This window comes from Lissotriton helveticus, chromosome 11 (assembly GCF_964261635.1).
Source record: "Lissotriton helveticus chromosome 11, aLisHel1.1, whole genome shotgun sequence".
Lineage (NCBI taxonomy): Eukaryota > Metazoa > Chordata > Amphibia > Caudata > Salamandridae > Lissotriton > Lissotriton helveticus.
Window position 1 is genome coordinate 1,047,009,800 of NC_136072.1, and position 20,568 is coordinate 1,047,030,367.

The window sequence follows — 20,568 nt, forward strand, 5'->3', positions numbered from 1 at the left end:
ACGTCTACCTTGTATGCAGCATATGTCTTTCCTTATCTGTACACATGAAGGTATTAATCCATGCGAATAAAAACAGATGCAGCCTAAGTTAACATGTTATTTGCAAGAACACGCATCCACACGCTCCTTTCCACAGAGCAAAGGACACATTTCATGTCATTATAAAGCGTCTGTTGCCATTTAATTCTCAGTGCGATTCTTTCATATCAGAGGTGTGACCACGAGGACAGGACCCACAGCAAATTTTTATGATAACCACTGTATGTAAATAACTTCCATTTCGAGCCACAGTAGGGAAATGTGGATATCCTGAAAAAGTGTCAGTAGAACCTGAGATCATTCCATGTTATGTGAAGGACTGAAGGGACATTTTTGTTATAGTGCATTAGTACAAGACAGGTCCCTAGAGGGCACCGTTTTCAGCAACATTTGCAGCATTTCAGCTGCTTTGGCAGAAACTCGCTTAAAAGTGCAGGAGTTGTACTCTATTTTATCAAGATCTCTTCGTAGCTTAAAAAACAGTGACCACGTGCCATGTCTAGTGAAGATTTCAGGAAAATGTATTAAACCTACAATCTGTCAACCATGAAAGGTCTGCCTTGTCAGAAAGAGGGTGCACATGTGGTCTCCAGTTCTGTGCCGGTCTCAACCTACATGATGGCTCTGCTTATGTTTGAAGGAGTTTGTTCAGCACATCGCTGCCTTCTGTCTGGCCCCATGCCGCCCTCAGAAATCCCAGAGTGCCTTTCCACACAGTATGGTTTGTTCAATGTAGTGCTTCGTGGTGGTTCTCACTGGATTAAGGGTTGAGTCCTCTTTGGCACTATGCGTGCGAGTTTGCTGGGGACCTAGGGTGGTGTTTTCAGAAACCAAGTCTTGCGCACCGCGCGTGAGAACAGTGCAAATTCGTTTGAGGGTCAGATGTCACACTAAGAGGGACGATTCGCACGCACAGTTGAGCATTGTGACCTGAACCCGCAGCCGTGCTGGCTTGGGAAGAGCGCAGGCTGCCAGCCAGACTTAGCCAGAGGCCGCATACACTCACTGCACATGTGGTGAGCATACGTCATCATAATGTGTTCAGACATTTAGCGGCAGCCTGATCAGGCCAACCACATGTGTGACTGCAGCGGTGCAAGTAGTCACAAGAAATCCAGTTGAGTCCAGTAGTCAGATCCTGGGACTCCACGTCATGTGTCAGTTTGACCAATAGGGCATTTAGGCAGCTGCTGACTGTCCTGCTTTGCCCCCACAGATGAGGACCAATGTGCACTGCTTAGACCGTAAGTGAACTGCCACGGCCCGTCATCAGACCGGCCTGTGTGAGCCTTCTCCCAGTACAGCCATAGATGGCCTCCAGTGAGTGACTTCATATCTATTCAGTACACTTTCTTCCCTTTCCTACTCAACTGAGGTTTTGGAGTTATGTTTGGTTTTATTTTGGTGTATAATTCATTTTAGATTTTTTTTTTTTTTACATTTTACAGTTGTGGCTTCCTTTGAAGTCATCAATGCCAAGTGTTGTATAATATCACTTCCCGTGATGTCATCAGTTTCATATTAGCTCTCATCCTTAAAAAAATGGAAAAATTCAGAGCACTGTGTTTTGTTTAGAGGGTAGCGAGCAGTAATACTTTGCTGTATTTCACCATTCTACGAAGGTGCACATATGACTGATGTCGGACATGTTGTGTTATCTTGGATTGCGCGTGGTAGAGCAAGTTTTCGTTCTTGTCATTTGTGTGGCCCATGCATGCAAGAAAGAATAAAGCAAAAGAACCCAAAGGCTAAAGAAGGACTCAGTGTCTCTTAAAGTAGGTATAAAAAACAATATATACACCAAGAATAGTGCAAGTCCTATTCACAGCAAACACGAAGACAAGCTACAAATAAGTACTGCCTGGTTGTGCCTCACCTACTGAGCAAGAGGAGAATCCAAAGTTGGGACTGCACCTAAATATCAGGACCAGATCTTGTTAATTCCTCAAGTTTACATTCGAAATAAATTCAAAGACTCATAGATTTCCCAAATTTTTTTTATACAAATTCTGCAAGTTAAAACGTCACCAGAAAGGCCTACAAAAACATCACCTTACAACAATGGCACTTTAGAAGGCATATTTTTTAAATCCGTCTATAAGCAGGATATAAACTCTGAACAAAGAATTTAAATAAAGAATCATTCAACAGTTTACTGTCAAATGTCTGACTGTACAAATACGTTTTACAGAGTAAAAGAGGTCATGCTTGGAGAAAAATCAATTTTCTGCTAAAAGATGGATTTTGAATGCTGAAAAAGTATAATTTTATGCAGGAAAAATGGCAGAGATGGATATTAACTATATTTTACATCTTGTTTCTACATCATGCTTGTGTCACTTTTAAAATGTACAAAGTCAAAGGGAAACTTCAATGCATCATGCTATTTTCCCATGTCAGGTAATTATACTGATCTGAGAATAAGTATAAATGTTGACAATTTTAAGTGGACTTAAAATTGGCAATACAAAAAAAGGAACATGGGTATGCAGCCAAATGTTGCCTAAATTACACTTTAAACAATTTTGTACAAAAATATTTCTGCATACTGTATAACAAAAAAACTTCTGTTCTGGACTTCAATGCTATTAACATTGAACACAGCTGAGAACTAAATTGGAAGATCTAAGAACAGGAAATGAAAATTATACAACCAAGCACATGCTTAGGTACTTAAATAACAGTAGTCTTTGAAAATAAAGTCTTTGTTCCAGTGTAAATAACAGTCAACATCTGTTTTGAATCGCTAGCGCTGGAAGATCTTGGTATTCCGCATTAAATGGCACAAATTGAAGTTCAAGATAAAGGTCTCAAAACATATGTACTCCTTATTCGCAATGATGAATAGTTGATACCGTCTGGAAAATCCACATCTCATTGGAAAATAAAATTCTAGCTTATTTTTTTTTACATGACGTAGAAATATTTACAGTTGTACTTCAACTAACTTTTCTCAGGAGTTTCTCCTCCACTTGACCAAACTGTACAATTACAGACATCTCCGCTATAAATTGTTCGCAGCTTTCCTTTGTTACCTGCTTACAGTACCTGAAGTCAAGTGAACATATATTACCACAGCGTTTAAAGTAAGTGAGGCACTGATCTGTAATCTTATTGCAATCTGAAAGACAAAAAATACAGACATCAGTGGAATCGTTTTACATAATGATATAGTTTACTACAGATCTGTAGGAATAGGCACGTTTACCCCGCAGTCTTTCTTCCAGCAGGGTATCACAACGCGGTAGTTACAACGACCGCGTTGTGATTCCGCATACTATTACTCTGCAAGTCGTAACAACGACTTGCGGAGGGGGGGCGCTGGATGTTGGAATAGTATAATTTACTAATCCAACTCCAGTCTGTGCAGACACTAGGGAAGGTGTTGGATTTTAAACCCAACACCTCCCCCCCCCCCCCCGCAAGTCGTTGTTCCGACCTGCGGGGTAATGGTGTGCGGAATCACAACGCGGTCGTTGTAACAACCGCGTTGTGATTCCCTGCGGGAAGAAAGTTTGGGGGTAAATGTTGTTTACCCATCTGTAGCTATGCAAATAATATGAAATATGAAAAACATGAGCTAGCCTCAAGATGCAGCTAAAATTCAGCACAATTATATATGGTGATCTCTAATATTCATAAACAGTATAAAAGCACAAGTTACTACTTGTGTAACAATATATCTGTAAGAGACATTAGTTAGTGATAGATTCCTTACCTTAGAATATCCCCAAGCGTCAGACTGGATCCGGAAAGTTTTTAGTCAGCAGTACCCCTGCGCGTCGGTAGGTGGCGTCGTGCAGCTCCGCGTCCGTTGCTGGTGTCATAAGCGCCGAGATGACGTCACGGAGACTATTTAGGCGCCACCAATGCGTGCTGACGTCTGTTCTGTACACGACTTTCCGCGCCAGGAACGCAGAGCCATGGAAGAAACTGACCACTGATGCCATGAAACTAGGGCCTTGAAAGGGATGACCTTAACCCTAGAAATCAGTTCGTAGAATGGGGAGGATGGGTGGGGCAGTAAGGAATCTATCACTAACTAATGTCTTTTACAGATATATCGTTACACAAGTAGTAACTTGTGCATATGAAAGAGACTAGTTAGTGATCGATTCCTTACCTTAGAATAGATATCCCTAAAATACCAACCCTGGTGGTCAGTCTGCGAATAAGATTACACCAGAAAGTCACGGAGAACAGAACGGCCAAAGAAGCCATTTCTCTGGACTTGACTGTCAAGGCAGTAATGCTTGGTAAACGTGTGCAGCGAGGCCCACGTAGCTGCCTGACAAATGTCCTGCAAGGGAACGTCGCGTCTCAAGGCAGTGGTGGCTGCTGTTGCCCTGATGGAATAGGCACGCAGCCCCACAGGAGGCTCCTTCTTAGCTAACGAGTAACAGGACTTGATGCAGAGAACGACCCAATGAGAGATAGTCCGTTTGTACACGGCCCGACCTTTTTTTGGCGCCCATGTAGCCTACAATGAGCTGGTCATCCACTCGGAACTGCTGTGTGCGCTGCAGATAGAACGAGAGCCCACGTTTTGGGTCCAGACGGTGGAGCCTCTCTTCCTCTCTTGAAGGATGTGGAGGCGGAAAGAAGGTGGGCAAAGTGATGGTCTGCCCGATGTGGAAGGGCTTGACAACATTTGGCAAGAAAGAAGGACAGGTTCTTAAAACCACCTTATCCGGATGAACAGAAAGGAAAGGAGGTTTGGAAGAAAGGGCCTGGAGCTCACTCACTCTTCTAACAGAGGTGATAGCTACCAGGACAGCCGTCTTGAGAGTGACAAGAAGACGCAAAGGACAGTAATGAAGGGGCTCGAAGGGAGCGCACATCAGATATGTCAAGACAAGGTTAAAGTCCCATTGAGGCATAATGAACGGCATGGGAGGAAACGTGTGCATAAAGCCTTACAGGAAACGGTTACCAACTGGAGACTTAAAAAGTGAAAACTGATCTGGAAGCCGTAGAAAGGTGGAGATGGCCGAAAGATAACCTTTGACAGTGCCCAGAGCAGAGCCCTGCTGGGCCAAGGATAGTAGGAACTCAGGGGCAGAAAAGGGATCCACAGCCTTTGCTGTGCACCATGCCACAAACTTGTTCCACCTGCAGGCGTATATCGTCTTAGTGTAGGGACGCCTGGGCGCGAGAATGACATCACAGACTTCGGGAGGAAGATCGAAAGCGGTCAACTGCCGCAGCTCAATCTACACGCATAGAGGTGGAGGCCAGACAGGTTTGGGTGGAGAACCTCCAGGTGTTGAACCACCAAGGTAATGCCTTGATGTTCCAGCCGTGTACAGAGGCGCAGAGCCTCCTGACATAGGGTCCAGGACCCCACCCCGCCCCGCCCCGTTTGTTGCAATACCACATGGCGGTGGTGTTGTGCATGAACTCCTGCACCACACTTACCCGGACAGAGGGAAGGAATGACTTCAGTGCAAGTCGGATCGCCCGAATTTTCAAAAGGTTGATATGGAATCGGGACTCTGCCGGAGACAAGAGGCCTCTGATCTCCGCCTCTCCGAAGTGGCCTTCCCATCCCAGGAGGGACACATCCGTCACCACTGTGTGCTCCAGGTGGGGAAGGGAGAGGGATCTGCCATTGACCCAATCGCGATTTTTTAACCACCACTGCAATTGTCGTGCAGTGCCCTCAAAGATCTGGACATGATCGGATAGGTTGCCCTGATGCTGCGCCTACTGGAACTTTAGGTCCCACTGCAGAGCCAGCAAATGCCATCTGGCATGTTGCACTAGCAGGAGGCCATCAGGCCCAGGAGCCGGAGGGTCATCCTGATTGAAACCCGGGATAGAGGCTGAAAGATCGGAACCCTAGCGTGATTATCCCGGACTCGCTGCTTGGGAGGATAAACCCAAAACCGCGTCGAATCCAGAACCGCTCCTATGAAGGGGAGCTTCTGAGAGGGACTCAGGTGCGACTTCGGCACGTTGATGGAGAACGCCAGCAAATGCAAGAGATCAGCCGTAGTCTGAAGGTGAGTGACACCTGCCTGGGGCGAGCCAGCCTTCAACAACCAGTCATCGAGGTAGGGGAAGACTGACACCCCTGACCTGCGCAGGTGAGCTGCGACCACCGCTATTACTTTTGTGAACACCCGTGAGGCACTGGTAAGGCCAAAGGGGAGCATGGCAAACTGAAAATGCTCCTGGCCTACTGTTAACTGCAGGTAAAGCCGGCGGGCCGGCAGGACGGGGATGTGCAAATATGAGTCCTGCAAGTCCAACACTACCATCCAGTCTCCAGGGTTGAGGGCAGCCAAGACCTGAGCCAGAGTCAACATCTTGAACTTCTCCTTACGGAGGAAGCGACTGACGTTCCTAAGGTCCAAGATGGGACGCAGACCCCCTTTGTCCTTCTTGGGGACCAGAAAGTAGTGGGAATAACAACCACTCCCTACTTCTGGCCCAGGAACGCATTTGGTGGCCCCGTTGGCCAAGAGGGCCGTGACTTCCTGCTGGAGAAGTGCCAAGTGTTCCCCCGACATGCTGCGGTACTGAGGTGGCATGGCTGGAGGGGTGGACTGAAAGGGGAGGGAGTAACCCTTGCGGATGATCTGCAACACCCGCTTGTCTGATGAGATAGCGTGCCAGTGGGGGAGGTGATGGCGGATCCTGCGACCCACTGGCGTGGGGTGCCCCCAAAGCTCGAATTAGGAAGGTTTGGAGGTAGAAGCAGCCGGGCGGAGGTGGACTGACCCCCACGCTGATTCCCAGACCCGCCCCTGCGGAAACCGTGTCCGTGCTGAAGCTGGTTCTGCACGGGCTTGCTGAAGGAACGTGCCTGGGCACTCCTTCCGTGGCCACTAAGGAGCGAAAGCCAGGAGAGGCTGTGCTTTTCGTGGAAAGACCTAAGGACTTGGCCGTGGCCCGCGAGTCCTTAAAACGCTACAGCGCACTGTCTGCTTTATCGCCAAACAGGCGAGTGCCATCAAAGGGCATGTCCATGAGTGAGCTTTGGACATCTGGTGAGAACCCAGTAGATGTCAACCAGGTGTGGTGACGGAGCACCACAGTCGTAGAAATTGCCCTACCTAGTGAGTCTGTGGTGTCCAAACCACACCGAATGGCGAACTTAGCCGCATCTTTACCCTCGGCAACAGCTTGGGAAAGCACATCTTGGATCTCTTCAGGACACTGAGGCAACACCTGTGCAACTTATCCCAGACGTGTGGGAATAGCGGCCCAATAGGCATGCAGTGTTCACAGACCGCAGCCCTAAGCTGGCTGAAGAGAACAACCGCTTGCCGAACTGCTCCAGCTTCTTAGAATCTTTTTCCGGCAGAGCGTGGGAAAGGCACTCTGGGACGTCGAAGCTTGGATGACCAGGCTCTCGGGAGTAGAATGATTCATCATTAAGGCAGGGTCACCGGGCAATGACGCCTGCCGATGTTCTTATCCACAGGGGCCCCTGTGGCTGGCCGCGACCAAGTGCCCAGTAAGACGTCATTGAGGGCGTCATTAAATGGCAGCAGGGGCTCCGACGAAGTGAACGCCGTCTGGAGCACCTCAGTGAGGAGATTAGTTATTAGGGCCACCGTAGGGAGATCAAGGTTGAGGACCTCAGCATCCCGACAGAGCACCACCGTGTAAGAAGCGCCCCCTTCCATGGTAGGCGGGGTAGAGGAGACATCAAGGCTGCCGGCCTCCTCTAACTCGTCCGCCTAGTCCTGCTCAGAGTCACACTGCCGAGCAAGAGGGTCCTCGGACCCTCCCAGTCGTCCTCCAACTCCGGCGTATGTGGTACAGACCGCGGCGGCAGGGCAGGGACGGAACAAACGGCGCCAGGAATGGCGCCGGACGGGGCCAAACCGGTGCCATGTCCCAATGCGAATCCCAGGTAGGTACAAAATTGTCCTGGAACCGGGGCAGAGGCGGAACAAATGGTATCCACTTCGGCAGCCTGGGACCTTGTCGCGCCGTGGCCGGAGCCAGCGGCGGCTTGACAGGATCCGGACACAGGACCGTAGGGCCAAAAGGTGCGCCGGCGGGAGCCCGAGGCCTAAACAGGCGGTCCATGGTAGCAAGAAATTCTTGCACCTGTGCGGGAGTCGCCGACGGACCGGATAAGGTGGGTCGGCCGCGGGACTCCCGGGCTCCGAAGGAGCCGCAGGGGCAGAATGCCTGTCTGCATCCAGGGACCTACGGGGGTACGTCGGAGAGCGACAACGCTTCACCGACTTCTTTTTGTGTCTTAAACTTACCCGAATCCGAGGGTGAAGACTTGGAGCATGAGGAGTGATGATGGTGGCCTCGTGAGCATTCTCTGGAGCAGCCCCTGGACCGTGAATGGCGCTGGGACGAGTGCAGGATCTCAAGAAGCTTCCGGCACTGCTCCCTCAAGGCCTACGGGGCCTTGGCCAGACAGTCCATACAGGACCTAGAGTCGTGGTCGCTCTCCAGGCAGTAGACAGACGTCGTGGGGGTCCGTCACCGGCATATTGCGACAGCAGGCCCCACAAGACTTAAAACCAAGCATCCCTACGTGCACCAGAGTAGACTCACAGGAGACAAAAGTCTCAAAAAGTGACTAAGGTACATGCTCTAATCAGATCTGCGCTTACTGGAGCAGAGAAAGAAAGAACTGACGTCAGCGCGCATGGGTGGCACCTAAGTAGCCTCAGTGACGTAATCTCGACGCTTACAACGCCAGAGACGGACGCATAGCCGCATGACGCCACCTACCGACATGCAGGGGTACCGCTGATGAAAAACTTTCCGGATCCAGTCTGATGCCTGGGGATATTCTAAGGTAAGGAATCTATCACTAACCTGTCTCTTTCAGATTAGCAATTTCATTTATTTGCAGGTGGAGTGGAGGTGAAAGAAAAAGTTACTAACTTATAATATGTTACCTACCCCGTAAACATCTGGGTTGTAGCTTGCAGTGCTGTTGATTCACACGTTTTGCATTCTCCTGCCAGCTAGTGTTGGGCTCAGACGTTGCAAGTTGTCTTTCTTTGACTAGGTCCTTTTGAGTCACAAGATATGATGCTACTCCTCCCATAGTAGGGAATGTGCATGGGCACAGACTATTTTTAGGTTATCGCACAGAGGGTGAGCGCAAAGAGTAGTTAGTAGCGAGAAAATGGTGATCATGCCAATGGGGTTTAAAACAATGTATATGAAACAAGTTACTTACCTGTAACTTTAGTTCTCTAGTATTGGTAACTTTCATAGATTCCCATTGCTTGTATCATTCCCCGTCGTCGGAATGGGAGCCTCGGTAATAATATATATATATATATATATATACCTAGGTAAATACACCCTAATAGGTGCAAAAAAGTAAAAAATTAGGCCTAGGCCTCATTACATTTTGTAACCTATAGGTGTCCTTATGTAAAAAGACCCAAACTTACACTAGCAACCAAGCAGATTAGCCTCACCCTGTGGAACCTTCCTGAGAAAGCTCAGAGCCTCAGATTTTCGTAGCCGTTGCCTTGCCACCGAATCACCTAGACCAAGAGTGAGCTTTCCCAGGGGAGGAGGGTGGGCGCATGGGAATCTATGAAAGTTACCAATACTGGAGAACTAAGGTTACAGGTAAGTAACTTGTTTCTTACTCCAGTATTGGAACTTTCATAGATTCCCATTGCTTGTATCAGAGTAGATAGCATTTAGCCTGCCTCAAACATTTCGTTCCTAGTTACTCATTATCATCAACAAATGATACCACATATCATCATAAATATAAATTAGTAACCACAGCATAATAAACGAAATGTGAGAAAAAACATAGGAAGGAGGGAAGAGAGGAAAGCTCACCTCTTACTGGAAGAGATTTCTCAGGACAGCTTGACCAACACCGAATCCCCCTTTGCAGCCGCGTCCAGGCAGTAGTGTCTCGTGAATGAGTGAGTACTGCTCCATGTGGCCGCTCTGCAAATATCCTTTATCGATACTCCTGCAAACAGTGCTGTAGATGAAGAGATCGATCTTGTGGAGTGTGCCTTCACCCGTCCTTCCAACGGTTTGCCTGCCGCTTGGTGGCAGAAACGGATTGCACTCGATATCCATCTAGAAATCCCTTGTTTTGACAACGGAAATCCTTTCCTTGGGGCTCCAAAAGCCACAAACAGCTGGGGCGTCTTCCGAAATCCAGCTGTGCGTTGAAGATAGAATTTTAAACATCTCTGAACGTCCAGAGAATGAAGTGTCCTCTCCGCCTGGGTTGAGGGCCGAGGAAAAAAAGAATGCAGAACCACCGGTTCATTAAGATGAAAGTCTGTCGGTACCTTCGGAATGAATTTGGGGTTCATCCGGAGGATCAATGTATCGTTCTTGAACTGTAAGTAAGGTTCTTTGATCGTCAAAGCCTGAAGTTCTCCCACTCTCCTTGCCGAGGTGAGTGCCAGCAGAAGCGCCACCTTCCATGATAGGAACTTTAAGTCTGCCTTATGTATTGGCTCAAATGGCGACCTCATCAGCTGAGCCAGGACTACATTCAGATGCCAAACCGGGGGTGGAGGCCGAACTGGCGGAAACACTCTAAACAGTCCTTTAAGAAATTGCTTTATCACTCTTGCTGATAACAGAGAAGGACCAGATCTTGTTCGCCTATATCTGGAAATAGCTGCCAAGTGGACCTTGATGGAAGCATGAGCCAGACCTGCCTGAGCCAAAGAAAGAATGTATGGTAAGAGTTGATGTGGAGCTGATGAGAATGGCTGTACTCCTTCTCTCTGGCACCATAAACAAAACCTTTTCCACTTAGATCTATATGTTTTATTAGTGCTAGGAGCTCTTGCTTGTGATAATATGTTCCTGCATTCCTCCGGAATGTCTAGATCCTTAAACTCTGTGTTCAGGAGCCATGCTGTCAACTGAAGCGAGCTCGGGTTCGGGTGAAGGACCTGGCCGTTGGACATAGATAGAAGAGTCTGGCTGGAGTGAAGCTGAATGGGCTGTTCCTCCGACAGAAGAAGCAACTCCGTGAACCAGAACTGGCGAGCCCAGGCGGGCGCAATCAGTATCATCCTGCACCTGTCCATCTTGAGTTTCTTGAGGACCCGAGGAATGAGGGGGAATGGCGGAAAGGCATAAACTGGTGTTCCCTGCTTGCGTAACACCGGCATTTCTTGTTGACCGGAGTGGCAAACAGGTCGATCGCTGGGGTCCCCCAGCGGGAGAAGTTGTCCTTGACCACTGCGTCGTCCAATTCCCACTCGTGTGAGACTGCCTTCAGGCGGCTTAACGTATCCGCCTTCGTGTTGCATACTCCCGGAAGGTGTTCCACCACAAGCCTGATGTTCTGCAAGATTGCCCATTCCCATAGCAGCTGGGCCTCCTGAGAAAGCAGTGGCGATCTTGTGCCTCCCTGCTTGTTGATGTAATGCATTGCGGTGGTGTTGTCCGTACGCACTAGGATGGCCGAATTTGAAATCCTTGGAAGGAAAGCCAACATTGCCCATCGAATAGCTCTCAGCTCCAGAACATTGATATGTAAGCGACGTTCTCCTGGCGTCCAGTGTCCACTTACTTGCAGATCCTGCATGACCGCTCCCCAACCCTGAAGGGAGGCGTCTGTTGTAATGACGCGAGGAGCTGGCGCCACTCTGAAACTGAGACCCACGAGAGGTGAGATCCTCTCATCCACCATGAAACTGACTGTTTCATCCGCTGGGTGACAGTTACCCTGTCGTTGAAGGACCCTTCCACCTGCTTCCACTGAAGGTCCAGTTCCTCTTGCAAGGGGCGCATTCACAGCCTGCAGTGCGGAATCAATTGAATACAGGAGGAAATCGACCCTAGAAGAGATTTGTACCTCCTGACTGTCATCCAACTTCTCTTTTGTAATCGAGCGGCTGAAGACCTGAGTTTCATCTGTCTCTCTTCCGATGGGAAGGCCTTGCACACCTGAGTATCGAGTATTGCTCCCAGGAACTTTACTGAAGATGCTGGTTGAAGAACCGATTTTTCTCTGTTGAGTTGTAAACCCAGGTGAGTGAAGAGATTCAAACATGTCTCCACCGCCTCTGACGCTGCTTGTAAACTTGGTGCCTTCAGCAGCCAGTCGTCTAAGTACGGGAATACTTCCAGCGACTGTCTTCTCAGAAAAGCCGCTACAGGGGCCAGCACCTTCGTGAATATCAGGGGTGCGGATCTTAATCCGAATGGGAGCACCATGAACTGGAAGTGACTCTTGCCTACTGTGAAGCGAAGGAAACGTCTGTGAGCTGGGTGGATCGGGATATGAAAATAGGCATCTTCCAGGTCTAACGTAGCCATGAAATCGCCTGGATTCAAGAGGCGCAATATGTCCTGGAGTGAAATCATCCGAAACGACAGTTTCACGAGATAGGTATTGAGCTCCCTTAAATCCAGGATTGGACGCCACTTGTCCTTTGCTTTGCGGATCAGAAAAAACCGTGAATAGAAACCTTCTCCTCTTTGTGATAGGGGAACACGTTGGATCGCCCCTTTCCGAAGCATTTGTTGAGCTTCCAACTGCAGAAGGTTGAGATGTTTCGAAGTAGTGGCGTGGGGAGCTCTTGTAGTTGGAAATTCCTGGAATTCTAGCGTATGCCCATGTTGGATGATATTCAATACCCACTGATCCGATGTTATTTCTTCCCAGCTGCTCAGATGTTGAGTTATCCTGCCGCCCACTGGAGAACCATGGAGCGGAGGAACAGTTGGCAGAGTCAGGAGGCCGCTATTGACGCTTGCCAGCGTCCTTGCCCTGACGCCCTTGACGTCCACGAGAACTCTGACGAGAGAAAGACTGAGATTGTGACTGCCTCTGATAATACTGATTGCCATACTGAGGTCTGTACGACTGACTGCTGAGAGTACCGTTGTTGCTGATAGCCACCTCTTGGCGAAGTGAAGCCTCTTCCTCGTGCTCCACGGAACGGTGTCTTCCTATATTGTAGGGTACCCAGAGCCCTAGCAGTCTCTGTGTCCTTCTTTATCCCCTGCAGGGTGTCATCGACATGTTTTCCAAATAACATGTCCCCATCAAAGGGTAAGTCAAGAATCTTATTTTGAACTTCCGGCCAGAAGTAAGTTGCTCGCAGCCAACCCTGCCGTCTAAGAACTGCCGCGCTACCCAGAGCACGGAACGAAGTGGTTGCGATGTCCATCGCGCAATCATTTCTGAAGAAGAACGTTGGCCTTCTTCAAGAAGCTTCAGTGCTTCGGCCTTAGGGTCATCCTCCAGTAGGTCGATATATGCCGCGACATCACTCCACATCTGGCGGACGTACCTAGCCAGAATAGCTAATGCATTGGCCGCCCTGACCCGCAAGCTCGTCATTGATGAAAAACGCTTCCCAGCGTTGTCCAACCTTCTACCCTCCTTGTCTGAGTTGTGAGGGTGGCTGAAGGATTCCGCGATCTTTTCTGCGCTGCTTGCGATATGACTGAGTCCGGTCTTGGTTGTCCAATCAAGCAGGCAGGACTGTCATCAGGAGCTTTGTACTTCTTTTCTGGCGCGGTAGAGTTGGAATAACCATCGCTGGGGCTTGCATTACTTTCTTTCCTTCTTCCCATATGTGCTCTACAATGGGAATCGAACGCACTGCCTTACGGTAAGCCTCTTTAAAATCATATAAAAAACAATCCGTAGATGTTGTAGGCATTGCCAGCTTGAAGCGTGCCGTGGCTCTCTCCATTAAGTTGAAGAAACCTCCTACATCCGCCGGAGGTGAATCTATCGGGTCCGGCACCGGAGCAGCCGAATCCGGAACAATATACTGATTCCATTCACTATCCGGGTTTTGATCACGATTGTCACCTGCTCCATCCTCATCTGAAGTGTCATCCTGGTCTGTTTGCCGATGACATTCCCCCTCTTCTTCCACATGTGCCGGGGGCACCGACTGAGTCGCCATCACCTCTGGCTGAACATTCGCCTGACCTTCCACTGGTCGCGACACCTTTCTGCCCCTATATTCCTCTAGCATAGCCCGTAAGTCCGTCAAAAGGCTCATGGGCATAGAAACCATGCCCGGCTGTACTTGGGCTTCCTGATATGCGACTTGAGTTTGCTGTCGCTGCTCTTGCTGGGCATAATACCCATCTTCCTCATCAGACTCATGGTACTTAAGATGCAACTGCGATGGACTATAAGCATCCCCATACATCTCATTCTCCTCTTCAGAATAGTCCTGTTCTTCCAATAACAGGGCTGGGGGGAATGGGGACACCTTTCTAGGTGATGTCATGTCAGGTGTTATCCTCCTTTTCCTTGGGACTGCCGTCGACGGCGTTATAAACGAGTCCACACTATCCGTTGCCATCGTCGACGGGGCCGTCGACGAGATCATCTTCGTCGTCGACTGATTCGCCATCGTCGACGGGATCGTCGACGGTATCGTCTTTGTCGACGAGATTGTCATCGTCGACGTGATTGCTACCGTCGACGGAACTGTCGTCGTCGACGGGATTGTCTTCGTCGACGAGGTGGTTACCGTCGACGTAGTGATCGTCGTCGACGCCGTCGTCGACATATTCTTCGTCGACGGCAACGTCGTCGAAGTTTTCGCCGTCGTCGTCTTCGTCGACGCGGGATGGCTCGTCGACGGTTGAGGAGACAAAGTCACTGAAGAGGCCTTAGAGCCTTTCTTAACCACTGTTGAAGCCTCTACAGATGGTTTCTTGAAGGACTTAGAAACTTTATCTTGATGTGAAGGCCCAGCTGAGCCCTCATCAAGTTTTGCCTTCTGCACCTGAGGTGCTTGCCTTTCCCTCTCCTTTACACTTCCGTGAGGAGATTCACCAGGCTCGGGCTTGCCAGACCTATCAGAGGTCCCACGCACAGGCTTAGAGGGGGGTTCAGATGATACCTCCACAGATGATCTACCCCTCTTCAGAGATGTCTTGGAAGACGTCGACCTGGCATCATCCTCATCACTGGAAACCACAACTTCTTTCTTTTCCAACTTCCTGAGCCAAATTAGTAATCTTCCCTCACGGTCCCGGAGGGTCTTAACAGACATCATCCTGCATAGTTTACATTCCTCTGCCTTATGGTCAGGATATAAACAATATATACAGTCTTTGTGCTTGTCTTCTGCATAAAGTCGTTTTTTACCACAACTGGCACAAGACCTGAACAGGCTCTTCTTTTCCTTATCAGCCATATTTGAAACTTAAACAAATCCTCACAGAAAAACTGTGTAAATAATACCTCAAAGTAGAAGTTAGAGCAGAGCTCTAAGGAGACTCCCTGTCACCAACGATACGGTAGAAAATCTGAGGCTCTGAGCTTTCTCAGGAAGGTTCCACAGGGTGAGGCTAATCTGATTGGTTGCTAGTGTAAGTTTGGGTCTTTTTACATAAGGACACCTATAGGTTACAAAATGTAATGAGGCCTAGGCCTAATTGTTTACTTTTTTGCACCTATTAGGGTGTATTTACCTAGGTATATATATATATATATATATATATATATTATTACCGAGGCTCCCATTCCGACGACGGGGATTGATACAAGCAATGGGAATCTATGAAAGTTCCAATACTGGAGTAAACATAATTCTATACAGATGTCTAACCAAGACACTATCTCCCGGTAGGAGAGTTGAGTGGATACATATGAATATAAGCTTACAGATTGAGTAATATACACAGACTGTAAATCAATTCTCCCCTATGCATGCGGTTAGTCAGTGGATGATGCAATTGTCTGAAGCAGAGTTCTTAATACTGTTTGGCCAACTCTACCCTGTTCACGAGCAAGAATATCTACGCAGTAATGTTTGGTAAAGGAGTGTAGAGGTGACCATGTAGCTGTTTGCAGATGTCAGTTATGTGAATATTCCCTATAAATTACATGATTGTCCCCTTACTCCTAGTAGAATGTGGACTAGGGGAAGTGGGGAGAACCCTTTTTGGTTTAAGGTAAAATGTTTGGATACATTCAAGGATCCATCTAGCTATACCACCTTTTGATATTGGGTGTCCATTACAAGGTTTAGCAAAGGCGACAAAAAAAGCTGTTGAGTTTTACGAAAAAGGTTTGGTTTGGCCAATTTAGTGCATTAAGCTTCGCTGACATTTATTACGTGAAGCACCCCCTCAGCTAGAGTCTGGGTGAAGGAAAAAATATTGGTAATTTAACTGTCTCATTAGGGTAGAAAGGTGAGACCGCCTTAGGAAGGAATTTTGTATCGATTTCAAGGACAACCCTAGCCTTGTGGACCTGGATAAAATGCTCTTGCAAAGCGAGGGCTTGCCATTTACATATGCACCTTAGCGAGGTGATGGCTATAAAGAAATTAATGATGGCTAGAATAAGGGACCCATGAATCTAGTGAATGCTATGTTTAGGCTTTATAGAGCGTAGGTGAACTCACTTGAGGTCTCCAATAAAAATGCTTGAATTATGGGAATTTTGCAGAAAGAAATATGCCCTCTATTTTATAATATATGCAGCAATGGCTGCAAGATAAACATATGGTAGTGCTCGCTAAACCAGCATTCTGTAGCAAATAATGTATAGGAACCGCAGGCTTAAGAGGGTCTAACGTCGTGGAGTTACAATAGTGAACAAACCCGGTTTCCCTTGCTGCGCAGCAGATGCTAGCAGTAGGTCAGTGGAATTCCTTTACAACAGCCATACATGGCTGTCTGGCCCACATGGGGACTACCAGGATGAGATTGAGACATTTGCCTTAGCTTGCTCACCATGTATGGAAGGAGAGGGAGAGGAGGAACAGCATAGGCAAATATTGCTTACCAGTTCATCTATAGAGCATTGCCCATGGACTGTGGGAACCTGGTGGCAACTTTTTTGCATTTTGCATTTTCGTGAGTGACAAATAGGTCTATTTACAGAAAAATAAGAGATTCATACTTGTGGGAGGAGTTCTCACTTGTGGACTTGTTGAAGTGTCCTGCTGAGTAAATCTGTATAGTCTTTGACCACTCCCGGAAGGTAATTCACTAGGAGATGTATTCAATGGTGTATCGCCCAATGGTAAATAGTCTGCGCCAAAACCCGAGAGCTGAGGAGCGGGAGTGTCCACTGTTTCTTTAGATATGACATGGATGTCGGCATGGACAGGGCACGGACATCGCCCTCCTGGCGGCGGTAGAGGAAGCCAGAACGCTGCTAGATGGTGGAGGATCAGTGGCAGTGATCCTCCTCGACCTTAGTGCAGCGTTCGACACTGTTGACCACCAGCTCCTCATCGAAAGGCTTGCAAGAGTTGGTCTAGAAGGCACAGCCATATCCTGGCTCTCATCCTTCTTGACACAACGATCTTATCAGATCTGGGAGAAGAACGCCCGTTCCTCCGAAATGCCCCTCCAATGTGGTGTGCCTCAGGGCTCCTCCCTGAGCCCTACATTATTCAACATCTATATGTCCACATTGGAGGAGGTCATCACCCCTTTCGGAGTGAGTGTCATCAGCTATGCTGATGACACACAATTAGTGGTGTCATTGTCCCATCCTAAACAACAGAAAGCCGATCTTCTTAACTGCCTCACGCAGGTCCATCACTGGATGAACATTTCAATGCTAAAATTAAACGGGGCAAAAACCGAGGTCCTTGTACTCGGCCCAAAAGGAACCTCACTTCCTCTAGACATGTGGCCAACATGTCTAGGACCTCCCCCAGACCCAAAGACAGAGGTGAAAAGTTTGGGTGTCTGGATCGACTCGGAACTTTCATTCGCCCCACAAGCGAAAAAGGTCGTAGGGACCTGTTTCGGTCTGCTAAAATCCCTGAGGAAAGTCCTGCCCCTCCTTCCTCCGAAATCGCCAAAACTATTAGTCCAGGGTCTTATCATATCTAGACTGGACTATGGTAATGCGATCTATTTGGGTGCACCGGAAGCAACATTGAATAAACTGCAGAGGATCCAGAATACTGCTGCCCGGATCATTACCAACACCCCGGCCAGATCATCGGCCAAGCCTGCCCTCAAACTCCTGCATTGGCTCCCCATAAGGGAGAGAATTAAATTTAAGGCCCTGTGTCTGGTGCACAAAACCTTGAACAATCAAGGCCCTCCAATTCTCCGGAATTTCATTACCCCCTATATAGCCACAAGATCCCTTCGCTCTAATGCAGAAAATCTTATCAATGCCCCAAGGTTTAGGAAAGCACGATCAGGAGGAAGACGGTTCTCGGTCCATGCGGCCCGTCTTTGGAACTCCCTCCCTCGGGATCTTCGTCTGGATCCCCAATACCTCCGTTTTAGGAAACGATTAAAGACACATCTTTTCCCCTAACCCCTATGTTCTTCTCGTAAACTCAGCCTTAGTCCTCAGTTTCCTGTCTTCTAGGTTCCTCAGCGCTGGGATACTTCCGGGTGACTACGCGCTTTACAAAAATAAATAATAATAATAATAATAATAATGTCATGTTGTCAGGTTTGACCAATACCACCTTGACTGGAATGTTCTGAAAGAAGGCTTTGAGGGTTAATTGATTGGCAATCAGCTTGAAGTAACTGATGTGAAACCCTTGTTGTTGGGGTGACCAGAGAACTTGAACTATTCAAGTTGTGGAGATGCAACCCCAACCAGAGAGTAAGGCATCGGTGGTAGTGGTCACCTGTGAAATGGGGTCTGCAAAGGGCCTGCCCTCCAGCAATCTGTTGTTGTTCCACCACTGCAGAGAGGGAGCAGTTCTGGCCCTTACCAACACTAGATCTTGTAGATGACCCTCTGTCTGGAACCACTATGCTGACAGGCACTGCAGTAGCGGAAGTATAACATTCTGGAATGGGGAACAATGGCTATGCAAAAGGCCATCATTCTTAAGAGATGCCTGACTGAAATAGGAGGATCTGGCTGAAAAAGATGCAGTAGCTGAATAGCTAGCACTCGGAGGGGTTGGGGTTTGAGCATCAGCCAAATTCTGGCTTTCATGGGGATTCAAAACTATCTGCTGATGATGTGGGACAAGTAGGGTAGCTTCTTTCTGGAGCAATATCCCCACTTCTAGCATTCGCTCTAGGTGGTGTTGGTAGATGTTGCACCAAAGTTGCCAGTGCTGTAGGATAGAATATTTGATTGGGTGGTGTGGAATTGTAGGAGGTAGCGAGAGCGCACCCTGTTCTAAGATTATATTCTTCCCCTATGAAAGGTACAACTTGCTGGAACTTCTGAACAGTGCCGAGTAGTATAGAGTAGGGGGGATGTGTGGAAGATTGTCTGGAGGAATAGGTGCCTTGTTTTGAGCACCTTCGGTCTATTTGGGTGGCTCACTTTCCGGAAGAGGCTGCTACATCTGTTGCCTGCGGTTTGTGCTTCAGCTTGCAAATGCTCTGTGCATTAGAAATAAAGGAAGCCAAGGACTCGCACCACACAGCACGGGTAGATCTGCGTACAGACAACACCCTGAAGAGCTCTAACAAACCCACAGGAGTCACTTACGGGGCCCATGGGGTGCTATCACGAACACATTAAGACAGGAGCCCTGGGCCGCCACAATCATGATTGCCCCGTGGGCATTACCAGTAGAAATTAGGCATAATACAATCCTTAGTAGCACTGACCCAGCCAACAGACCATCGCTCATTAAAGCCCCTCCCCCCCCTGGGTCTTGAAAGTAACCGCCTGAATATTCATCACTCCTGTGTCTCCCTACCTAGCTAAAATGAGCATACAACAAGAACCGAAAGGCAACACAGAACAGCTCTACTCAGTCAGTAGGCCTACCTCACAATCAGTAAGAGCAGAGCTTATGACAACTACCTGCAACCAAGACTACTAGCCAACGAGTAGAGGCACACTCAGACCCCATTTCTTTCAGCACCAAAGGGCAGTAGAGTCCCTCCTCCTCCGAACTGGGGAAGATGCACACGTTGAAACCACAGACCAATGTGAATTGGCGTTTATTCCACACTACAACCCAAAGGGCTTCCATGATATACTAAACGGAGGAAACTTGTTTTGCCTGTTCCAATATATTCCAGCAATATATGACCTGAATTCGGCCCAACTAATCTCTGTAACTTTCGCTCAAATTCCAGGCAACGGATCCTCAGACTCCACAATAACCACGTGAGCTGAACTCAGATGTTATCCTGAGGGAAAAATGACCTTTGAGAACTGGAGTATTGAGCTGTTAAAACTTCATCCACCAAAATAATCCCTGTCTTAATGCCACAGGAGCCCACTAGGCAGCTCAGAAGTGTCCTGAGAGGGGCATGGGGTCCTACCCATGATTGGCTCCTAAGTGGAACTAAAGCTGCAAACCCACTAGAAGTATTGTGTGCACACAACCAAAGAAATGTAAAATACAGGACATGAAGCAGTGACGATGACGGGTGGAATCAGTTGGGGAACTTTCAAGGGGGTCCTCGAGAGGATTACACATTGCCACCAAGACTAACCGTCCACAGGCCCAGAAGCCCACGACAGAGCCCTAGATCACAATCACGTTGTGGAACGTAGCAGGCCTGTGGTCGATTCTTAAAAGTAAACCAGCTGTGGCTTTCCTGAATAATAGCGATACCATTTGCTTACAGGAGACATGGGCCCTTCTACTCCAACAGTTCTACATGGCTTCTATGAGCTTTTTAAATCAGCAAATT

At 48.1% G+C, this 20,568-nt stretch overlaps 1 protein-coding gene across 8 annotated transcripts in view; it reads right to left on the bottom strand.

Moving 5' to 3' along the window:
* Positions 1-2,018: 2,018 nt before the first annotated feature.
* Positions 2,019-20,568, bottom strand: part of KDM2B (lysine demethylase 2B) — a 1,129,854-nt gene continuing 1,111,304 nt past the window's right edge. For all 8 annotated transcript variants that reach the window (XM_078667529.1, XM_078667528.1, XM_078667527.1 and 5 more), the window contains one exon: positions 2,019-3,160. In XM_078667529.1, coding sequence (XP_078523655.1) covers positions 2,979-3,160 — 182 coding nt within the window. In that variant the 3' untranslated portion in view covers positions 2,019-2,978. The remainder of the gene's footprint in view (positions 3,161-20,568) is intronic.